The 11,299-nt window shown below is 38.2% G+C and overlaps 1 protein-coding gene across 6 annotated transcripts in view; it reads left to right on the top strand.

Annotated features, from left to right (window-relative positions):
• Nucleotides 1-11,299, top strand: part of PAICS (phosphoribosylaminoimidazole carboxylase and phosphoribosylaminoimidazolesuccinocarboxamide synthase) — a 47,381-nt gene that overhangs the window by 28,465 nt on the left and 7,617 nt on the right. For all 6 annotated transcript variants that reach the window (XM_019962795.2, XM_019962796.2, XM_019962797.2 and 3 more), the window contains 4 exons: nt 2,155-2,352; nt 9,009-9,187; nt 10,294-10,473; nt 10,572-10,685. In XM_019962795.2, coding sequence (XP_019818354.2) covers nt 2,155-2,352; nt 9,009-9,187; nt 10,294-10,473; nt 10,572-10,685 — 671 coding nt within the window. The remainder of the gene's footprint in view (nt 1-2,154; nt 2,353-9,008; nt 9,188-10,293; nt 10,474-10,571; nt 10,686-11,299) is intronic.

Raw genomic sequence — 11,299 nt, forward strand, 5'->3', positions numbered from 1 at the left:
CACTTTCATCAAGAGGCTCTTTACTTCTTCACTTTCTGCCATAAGGGTGGTGTCATCTGTATATCTGAGGTTATTGATATTTCTCCTGACAGTCTTGATTCCAGCTTGTGCTTCATCCATCCCAGCGTTTCTCATGATGTACTCTGCATAGAAGTTAAATAAGCAGGGTGACAATATACAGCCTTGACATACTCCTTTCCTGATTTGGAACCAGTCTGTTCCATGTCCAGTTCTAACTGTTGCTTCCTGACCTGCATACAGATTTCTCAGGAGCCAGGTCAAGTGGTCTGGTATTCCCATCTCTTTTAGAATTTTTCACAGTTTGTTGTGATCCACGCAAAGGCTTTGGCATAGTCAATAAAGCAGAATTTATGTTTTTCTGGAATTCTCTTTCTTTTTCAATGATCCAGCAGATGTTGACAGTTTTGATCTCTGGTTCCTCAGCCTTTTCTAAATCCAGCTTGAACATCTGGAATTTTAACAGTTCATGTACTGTTGAAGCCTGGCTTGGAGAATTTTGAGCATTACTTTACTAGCGTGTAAGATGAGTAATTGTGTGGTAACTTGAGCATTCTTTGGCATTGCCTTTCTTTGAGATTGGAATGAAAACTGACCTTTCCCAGTCCTGTGGTCACTGCTGAGTTTTCCAAATTTGCTGGCATATTGAGTGCAGTTAGGGTTCTAGGAAGGGAATAAAGAAATCTGAATTTGGAGCGCTAAGCTAGTGCTACATCTTGGAAGGACCTTTTAAACCTTGTCAGTGAATCAAGACATCACAATAAGAGGATGGGGATTCATCCTCTGAATTATGTACCCTGCAGATGCAGCCATTGAACTGAGCTGGTAACTGTTTCATTTAATGTTTATCTTCACTCCCTGTTGATGTGACCTCTGCCCCTTCTTCAGGTTTATCTCCTGCCTTTCCTTTGGACTTCTCAGCTGCTGCCCCCAGCCCCTTCTCTGCCCAGCAGGAGTATACACACACACAGTGTTGCAAACTTGCTGAAGTTCTGCCATGCACTCTCTCACCCCCTGGTCTTCTTTCTCTGCCACTCCCTACCTCTTGACCGTTCCTTGGATCTCAGCCTAACCCTCACTTTGTTCTAGATGACAGAGGTTAGGTTAAGTGGTCCTGCTGTGAACCTGTGGTCCACAGTCTCTGTATTTCTCACATTATACTTATTATGATGGTTAATTTCAGCTTCTCTCAGACTCTGGCCTCTTGAGAGCAGGAACGTGGTTTACTGGTACATCCTTAGTACCTGGCACATGGACACTGAAAAATGCAGATGCTGAGAATGAGTCAATGTTTTGGAAGAATGAGGGGTGGTGATTTCTCCTCTTGGAAATTTTAAGTCCTTAAACTTCCATTATCCCTGATCTTCATCAAAATCATTCTTTCTAATGACAAAGTCTACTTTTCTTTAAGTCTGATGACCTGCATCAATTGGATGCTCTTGTCCTTACTTCTCACAGTTTTCTATAACTGTTAGTGAGGAGAGGGCTTCAAGGGTGGGGGGTAGGGAAGCAGGATTAGAAAAATAGAAGTGCTTCCAGGTCGGTTGACTGCAGTGGATGGAGGTGGCTCCTCTTGCACATCGACTTGAAATCAAGAAGACCATCTGGCTGAACTTGCCCATTTTGCTTGCCATGGAAAACAGTAGTCGGGAAAAATACAGCATTTTTCCTCCTGCAAGCTATTTTAGTTAATTGTATTATGAGTATATAAATGAAATTACTAGTGTTGTCACATTAATCTTAATGTGTCTTAACTAATTCTACTTCAGTTCTACTGTGAGACAAATTGACAGTGGAAAGAGCACAACATAACATTAGATATCAGAAGACTTGAGGTTTTTTCTGGCTCTGCCATTTCTTAACTGTGCGGCATCTACCTTTTTGGTACTTAGTTTCCTAATCTGTATCATAATTTGCATAATTGTAATTCTTGACAAAATTGTATGGATGAAATGTGATGGTGCGTTGAAAATACCTTGTAGGGTACAAGGATCTATGCTGATGAGTTAATTTTTTATTAAAATTATTTAATTGCTCTGTATGCATACTGATTCATCATTCTAGATAATTTAATCTTCTTGATTATCTTTTACACGAAATTTCCTGAAATCTAATGTTTGCATTTTATTTCCACAGTACTGAAGATTGGTAAAAAACTCTATGAGGGTAAAACAAAAGAAGTCTATGAATTGTTGGATAGTCCAGGAAAAGTCCTCCTGCAATCCAAGGACCAAATAACAGCAGGAAATGCAGCCAGAAAGAATCACCTTGAAGGAAAAGCTGCAATCTCAAATAAAATTACCAGCTGTATTTTTCAGTTGTTACAGGAAGCAGGTGAGTGGCTCTCCCAGTAGCTTCCCTGTTTGTGGTCTCTCTCACGTATACTTACTGGTCCTTTTTATTGGGAAATGACATTTTTTGCGTTAATAAGATGTTGATTACCAGTAGATTTTTTTTTCTGGTTGTTTTAGGAAGCAGGTAAGTGACTCACCTCTCACACACACCTCTCTGATCTCTTTAAGGAGGTTATTTGGATTAACAACGTGTTTGGGGATGCCTCACATGCTACACTTATTTAAATTAAACCAGAAATTTAAATACCACTATAACACTTTACTTGGTTTGGAGATGGGGAAACAGTGTTAGACTTTATTTTGGGGGGCTCCAAAATCACTGCAGATGGTGACTGCAGCCATGAAAGTAAAAGACGCTTACTCCTTGGAAGGAAAGTTAGGACCAACCTAGATAGCATATTAAAAAGCAGAGACATTACTTTGCCAACAAAGGTTCGTCTAGTCAAGGCTATGGTTTTTCCTGTGGTCATGTATGGATGTGAGAATTGGACTGTGAAGAAGGCTGAGAGCCGAAGAATTGAAGCTTTTGAACTGTGGTGTTGGAAAAGACTCTTGAGAGTCCCTTGGACTGCAAGGAGATCCAACCAGTCCATTCTGAAGGAGATGAGCCCTGGGATTTCTTTGGAAGGAATGATGCTAAAGCTGAAACTCCAGTACTTTGGCCGCCTCATGCAAAGAGTTGATTCTTTGGAAAAGACTCTGATGCTGGGAGGGATTGGGGGCAGGAGGAGAAGGGGGCGACAGAGGATGAGATGGCTGGATGGCATCACTGACTCAATGGACGTGAGTCTGAGTGAACTCCGGGAGTTGGTGATGGACAGGGAGGCCTGGCCTGCTGCGATTCATGGGGTCACAAAGAGTCGGACACGACTGAGAGACTGATCTGATCTGATCATTTAGTTGAGAGGAATTTCATCCGTTTGCTACAGGTTTTGTCTGGAATGTATATCTTCTCTGTAACTTTCCTATCCTAGGACATCTTAGGAAAGGCTTACCTATGAAGGAACTTAAGGAACTTAACCTGTGAAAGAAGCATATTCTGGTGTTTGGCAGCTCTGATTGATGAATTTAATCCCTAAAATTCTGTGTACATAAATTTGCTCTGCCCCTTGGAGATAAAACAGAATTTCAAATCAAATCCCTCTTCCATTTGAAAGCCCTGAAAAGTAATTGAAGACTACAACCACACCTTTTCATCCTGCCATTCCTCACGTGAGGGATTTGGACTAGATCAAGATCTCCAGGGTTACCTCCTACTCTAAAACTGAGTAAAGACTGTTTCCAATAGTGAAATCTATTCGAAAGATGAAATCCAGATCAAAACATTCTGTGGAGGGCAATTGGAGTGAAAGAAACAAGGTAATTCAAGTTAAATTCTTTCCATCAGCATGGAATAGGTTCTTGAGTACTTTTGCCTTTTCCAAAGTACCCTGTTTCCCATTTTTAATTACTTTGACAAAAAAATGTGTTTAATTGCCAACATAAATTGTCATCCATATCATAAATCGCTGTATACATTGAAGGTAAAAATATTACATAATTTTAAAGCACTTCCCTCAGTTCTTAAATAATGCAACCCAGGATTTTTACTTCATGATTTCCTTGAGTGGTGGTTTTCCAGTAACTGAGTAGATTTCTAGAGAAAGCATCAAACTAGTGTTAGGTTCCTCTTGGAATAAAGATAAATGATCCTTTAATCTTTTTTTAACCTCACAAATTACCTCCTCCCCATACATGTTAAAATTTTTTATAGTTGCTTAACGGTATAAGTTGTTAACAATATAACTAGCTTCTGTGTCCCTATAGTAGTATGTAGCTATGGGATTAAAGCAGTGGAAGATATGTACAGGCCCGAGTTCTTTTATTTGTTGATTTAATAAGACACCATTCAGTGTACTTGGTGGGGCTTCAGGAGGGTGAATTAGGGTGATGCAGTTTGACTCTGAAAGGCCTGCATCCAGCTGGGAAAGTTGGTCACACAAATGAAGTACTCCAGCGATTATCTATTTAGCATGCTGAACATAACCTAAAAGTTACTTGGTTCACAGAAAGTGTGGAAAGGTGCTTTCCAGGTTTTGTATACTGTGAAATTAAGGCAAATTTAAAAGTTTTTAAAATTCATAACATTGTTAGTTTTAGGGTAAAGATTAAGAGTTCTTTTAAGCCTTAGTTCTGCTTTATTGACTATGCCAAAGCCTTTGACTGTGTGGATCACAATAAACTATGGAAAATTCTTCAAGAGATGGGAATATCAGACCACCTGACCTGCCTCTTGAGAAACCTATATGCAGGTCAGGAAGCAACAGTTAGAACTGGACATGGAACAACAGACTGGTTCCAAATAGGAAAAGGAGTACGTCAAGGCTGTATGTTGTCACCCTGCTTATTTAACTTCTATGCAGAGTACATTATGAGAAACGCTGGGCTGGAAGAAGCACAAGCTGGAATCAAGATTGCCGGGAGAAATATCAATAACCTCAGGTATGCAGATGACACCACCCATGCAGAAAGTGAAGAGGAACTAAAAAGCCTCTTGATGAAAGTGAAAGAGGAGAATGAAAAAGTTGGCTTAAAGCTCAACATTCAGAAAACGAAGATGATGGCATCTGGTCCCAGCACTTCATGGGAAATAGACGGGGAAACAGTGGAAACAGTGTCAGACTTTATTTTGGGGGGCTCCAAAATCACTGCAGATGGTGATTGCAGCCATGAAATTAAAAGACGTTTACTCCTTGGAAGGAAAGTTAGGACCAACCTAGATAGCATATTCAAAAGCAGAGACATTAACGTTGCCAACAAAGATCTGTCTAGTCAAGGCTATGGTTTTTCCAGAGGTAATGTATGGATGTGAGAGTTGGACTATAAAGAAAGCTGAGCGCCGAAGAATTGATGCTTTTGAACTGTGGTGTTGGAGAAGACTCTTGAGAGTCCCTTGGACTGCAAGGAGATCCAACCAGTCCATTCTAAAGGAGATCAGCCCTGGGATTTCTTTGGAAGGAATGATGGTAATGCTGAAACTCCAGTACTTTGGCCACCTCATGCGAAGAGTTGACTCATTGGAAAAGACTCTGATGCTGGGAGGGATTGGGGGCAGGAGGAGAAGGGGACGACAGAGGATGAGATGGCTGGATGGCATCACCGACTCGATGGATGTGAGTTTGAGTGAACTCTGAAAGTTGGTGATGGACAGGGAGGCCTGGCGTGCTGCAATTCATGGAGTCGCAAAGAGTCAGACATGACTGAGAAACTGAACTGAACTGAACTGAAGCAATTTTTACTTGCTAATAGTTAAATGATATGTCTAGTTGACCGTCAGAGGTCTGTTTAAAACTGCTTTCTTTATAACCATGGATATGTTCCAAATTAAGGTATTTCTGGAAATTTGAATGAGAAAAGCACCAAAATGAGAATCAGTAAATCAGGATTCTACTTTTCTCTTTGTCACTCATGAACAAACTGTAAAAGAATGCACAAATAATAGGTATAGATATAGGAAATAACACTGTACATGCTATATAATGAAATAACACTTACACGGGAATTTAGAAGTCCCTGGATTTAGTCTCTGTACTTAAAAATCAAAATTTAACCTTTTATGTTTCAGTTCCTTCTTGCACAGAAACCCACTGTGGTTACATTTAGACGTGATAGTAGTGATAACGACTAACAGTCTCACAGTTGTTAAACCACAGTTGGAGAGCTTGGAACCTTAATACAGGTATCAGGGATGGTGCCGGGATTAGCTGGGCTGATTAGCTGTCATGCTTGGATGTTGTAATTCATAATGTGAAGTGATGAAGGCAATGGCACCCCACTCCAGTACTCTTGCCTGGAAAATCCCATGGATGGAAGAGCCTGGTAGGTTGCAGTCCATGGGGTCGCTAGGAGTCGGGCACGACTGAGCGACTTCACTTTCACTTTTCACTTTCATGCCTTGGAGAAGGAAATGGCAACCCAGTCCAGTATTCTTGCCTGGAGAATCCAGGGGACAGAGGAGCCTAGTGGGTTGCCGTTGGGGTCGCACAGAGTCGGACACGACTGAAGCGACTTAGCAGCAGCAGCAGTAGTCTTGATAGGAGTTTTGAATTTTGTAAACAACTGAGACTAATGGGGGAAGTTCTTTGGTGTATGTGTTAGAAGCAGTCATTATACCATCTAAACTGAATCCCTTTTTCTTAGAAGCGGGTTTTTTTGTATGACTACCATAAGTTGATTCTGTAGTTTTGATTCCCTTAGATACAGGGGAGGACTTTCCTCTGAGTAACGGTAACTATTGTTTATATTTTAAGCAATAGATTTGGATACTAGTCTGTAAAGTTTGATAGACAATGAGCAAATATGACTACTGGGTAAAAAGAGCTCTTAGACCTAGTTATGTAGTTACCACCTCAAGTCAAGGATTGATTTAAATTCCTGACTGCCCATGAGCCCAATCATTTGTTAAAGATTAAAGTGGCCTAAGTATTTTACATACACTTTTAACATTCTTTCCCAGAGTTCCTGTGTACACAGTATACAGCAGTTTATTCTTTTCCCTATTTTAATTGAATCTTCCTGGTCAAACCCAGAGGGAATACAAAGAAAACCGTACAGGTTTCAGAACTGGATAGTGCATTTTAGGTCCAGGCTCCATTACTTACTAGCAGCATGACCTCACTTATTAAATTATTTCTGTGAGCCTCTACTTCTTTCATTGTAAAATGTGAATGATAGCAGCTAGTTTAAAATTTTTATATATGGTTAAATGAGATAACATGTAAAAAACACTTAGCATGCTGCAAGGTTTCCATAAATGTAGGTTCCCTTCACCTGTGAATGCTTAACATACATGCGTAAGATCAAAGATCTTCAGTCCTTTGGTGATAAAAATTTGATCTTATTAGAGGTTTAAATTGGGATTGGAGGTACTAATATTGTAGCCTAAAGATGAGCATAATTATGTTAAACCCATGCCGGTTTCCCGGAGATATTTTAATTCGCATTAGTGTGATGATATAATAACACCTCTAGGAGAGTATAGCGTAAAGCAGCCTACAGAGTTCAGACAGTGTGGGTTCGAAACCCTGCCTTGCCTTGCCTAGTAGTAGCCTACATAACTACTGTGTCTCAGTGTTACCTGTTTCTTGGGAAGATCATCACACCTTATCAGGTATTAGGAGGATTAAGCAAAAAGAAACCGAATTTATCGTGCCTGACCTAAGGTAGGTCGTGCAAATTGTGGTAAAATATACACACATAAAATTTACCGTGTTAACTGTTTTTAAGTGTACAGCTCACTGACTTTTAAGTATGTTGACAGTGTTGTGCAACCCATTGCCACTATCAATTTCCAGAACTTTTTCATCATTCCAGACTGAAACTCTGATCCATTCAACAATAATCTCCCCAGGTAACCTCTGTCCTACTTTCTGTCTATGAATTTGCCTACTTTAGGTATCTCCTGTAAGTAGAATTACAGTTTTAACCTTTACTTAACTTAGCATAATGTTTTCAGGAATCATCCATGTTGTAGCATGTATCAGAAAGTCCTTCTTCTTGTAACTGAGTAGTAATTCATTGTGTGTAAACTACATTTCGTCTGTCCACTCCACTTATCTCTTGTTGGATACTCTGGTCCTTTCCTCCCTTCTGGTTCCTGTTACTAGCCAAAACATTGTGAGCATACTGAACGCTGGTGTTCACGTACCTGTTTGAGTCCCTGCTTTCAGTCCTTTTGTGTACATGTGGAATTGCTGCAACATACAGCGTATCATATATTGTAACTGTTATTAGATAAGTTATTTTCTAAGGCCACCACATAAAGTAGCCCCAGTCCCAAACATCACAAGGCAGCCTTTTATCTTAGTTTCCCAGTAACAGTTTGAGAAACAGAGAAGAGAGGAGGGACAAATATTTTCTTTGATTGGCCACTGCGTTCCTGCCAGATTCGTCACTGCGTTCCTGCTGGTAATCTGTTGAATGCCTTTTTCAAGGATTATTTGCTTTAAATATTAAGAGAAAAATGCTGTCCAAAATTTAGGGCTGTATCTGATTGTGATAAATTAGTATTTTACAAGGCCCATATAATACTGGACCAATGAATGTGACAGTCCTGCCACCAGATCTGATTTAGAGATAATTTAGTGCCATTTAGGTACTTACATGCCTTGTGCAGTTAGGTGCACAGTGGTAGAGAAGACACTCAAATATTTTTTGAAAGAATGAATGAAGAGACACTGGAGCTCAGATTTTTAGAATCAGTATATAATTTGCCTTGCAATGTAAAATGAAATATTCCTGAATATTTTGATAGGCAGTAGAAAGCCATAATAAAATTTTTTTCCTACTTCTGCCTGTTTTTAAAAAAATATGTTTATTTTTGATAGTGCCATTTAAGGGTAATGTATTTGGCTATGCGGGGTTTTTTTTTTTTAATTGGAGGATAATTGCTTTACAATATTGTGTTGGTTTCTGCCATGTATCAACATGACTCAGCCATTGGTATTGGTATGCCCCTCTCTCTTGAACCTCCCTCCCACATCCCTACACAGAGTTTTTGTTTTGTTTTTTATAAAGGGTAGAGTTTTATTATGCCTCAGATCTAACTTTTTAAATATAATTTTAATGCTTTTTTTTCTTTTTGTCATCAATATGTAGGTATCAAAACTGCTTTCACCAAAAAATGTGGGGAGACAGCTTTCATTGCACCTAAGTGTGAAATGATTCCAATTGAATGGGTTTGTAGAAGAATAGCAACTGGTTCTTTTCTCAAAAGAAATCCTGGTGTTAAGGAAGGATACAAGTTCTACCCACCTAAAGTGGAGATGTTTTTTAAGGTAATTATTTTATACCTCCCTGTCTTACTGTAACTGAGCAACAAGTTTATCACAGAGCCAAAAGATTGAAATACTCTTTAAGCTTTGTTTTTTCTATTTAAGTTTTTGATACTAAAATTAGCATTCCAGAAATATTTGTGGTGAATGTACACTTCAGTTAGTAATGATAATTCAAAAATTTAGGAGAAAATGTCTTTGAAAATCTATTTATCTTACATTGGAACAAGACGACGAATAAAAAGAACACATTGAAATTAGCAGTTATTAGGAAGAAGAGAAAAGGAACAATTCAGTAAATTTTAAAATCTACTGTTGAAGACTAATATGAGGGATCTTTTTATAGTCTAATACAGAAAATTGTTGTTAATGTGTCTTACAAGCAGAATCATACTTTTGTAGGAGTCAACAGTTATGAATTTGTATTGGTTTTCTTTACTGAAACTGCTTTTATTTTTTCATGCTTTTAAGCATATTTCTTCTATTTCAGAAGCAGTGTCATTGTGCATCAGTGAATGCACAGTTTAAAGCATTTGTCTTATGATTATAATTATACAAATCAAGAATCCATAAAAGAAAAACTTCATGTACAGTTGGGACACTACTTAAAATAAAATGAAAGTATTTTATTTTTTTTCCAATCTCTTTATATTGTATGAAGTCTCTTGAATTATCGAGTAACGTTCTTGAAAACTTATAGTCTTGTATAAATTCTTACCGAAAGTAAGGTCAAGGGATTATGAAAGTTGCTTTCTGGAAGGATTTTGTTCGAGTAGAATGTGTTTTGGTCTTCTTACCATCTCTGTTGACTGATTAAGAAAAAATAAAAATCATAAACCTATTTAAATTATTTATATAGATAAAACAAATTCTTTAAAAGTACTTTATGACTTAGAATAAGTTACTCCAAAATATTGAATTTTAAAGTAGCTATTGAAAATAGAAAAGTTTAAAATGAATGTTGTGAGTTAAAGAGTATTTTAAACAAAAATTAAATCTTTAATGAAAATGAATGTTTCTGAGAAATTCATCATGCTCAGTTTATCTGAAAATTTCAAATATTTTATATTTATATTTAAGTTACTTGTACTCCTATACTTTTTTCTCAGGATGATGCCAATAATGATCCACAGTGGTCTGAGGAACAGCTAATTGCTGCAAATTTTTGCTTTGCTGGACTTGTTATAGGACAAACTGAAGTGGATATCATGAGTCATGCTACGCAGGCTATTTTTGAAATACTGGAGAAATCCTGGTTGCCCCAGAACTGTACACTAGTTGATATGAAGGTACAAATAAAATGGAGATTTGAAAGTAAAGATTATAACTGAGAAATGTCTTTAGTAGTGTAGTTTTGAAAAACTCTTTGTTGATATGCTGTTTCTAGATTGAATTTGGTGTTGATGTAATCACCAGAGAAATTGTTCTTGCTGATGTTATTGATAATGATTCCTGGAGACTCTGGCCATCAGGAGACCGAAGCCAGCAAAAAGACAAACAGGTAGGTTATACTTCAGGCTTGCTTTAATCCTTTGCAAGATCAGGCTGGGATAAAAGAGAAAGGGAAGATGGGAGGAAAAGGAAGGCAGTTATTGTTTCTGATGACATGAGCCCAAGTTGTTGATTGCTATTTATTTTTAAAGATAAATATCTTCTATGTTTCATATATCCTGGAGAAAAGGATAGGAATAATACTTTACATTTATGAAGCAGATTTCTCATTTATTATCTCACACAGAGCAGATATTACCCTTTTTTGATTAATTAAAAACTAAGGCTCTAAGGTGATAGATATCTTCACAATTAACAAAAGTAAGTGACAGGGCTTGTCTGATAAGTGGCCTGACCTGAGGTGACCTCTAAAAATGGTTTGCTATTCACTTGACCCAGAGAACTCTACAAAATCGTGCAAATCAGGGGGTTCAAATCTTCATGTTAAGAATACTCATGAAAATGCCCAGGGTATGCATATCTGAAAAGCCACCAGTCTGAAAGATGTCCCTTTATGGAAGCTATCTGTGTCATCCATCGTTACAGTGGTGGAGTTGGTAGGTGTGCCGAGGCCAAACGGTGGGGCTGGATGCAGGGTCAGTGGCCCAAAAAGAGTGCTGGATT

Source organism: Bos indicus, chromosome 6 (assembly GCF_029378745.1).
Source record: "Bos indicus isolate NIAB-ARS_2022 breed Sahiwal x Tharparkar chromosome 6, NIAB-ARS_B.indTharparkar_mat_pri_1.0, whole genome shotgun sequence".
Taxonomy (NCBI): Eukaryota; Metazoa; Chordata; class Mammalia; order Artiodactyla; family Bovidae; genus Bos; species Bos indicus.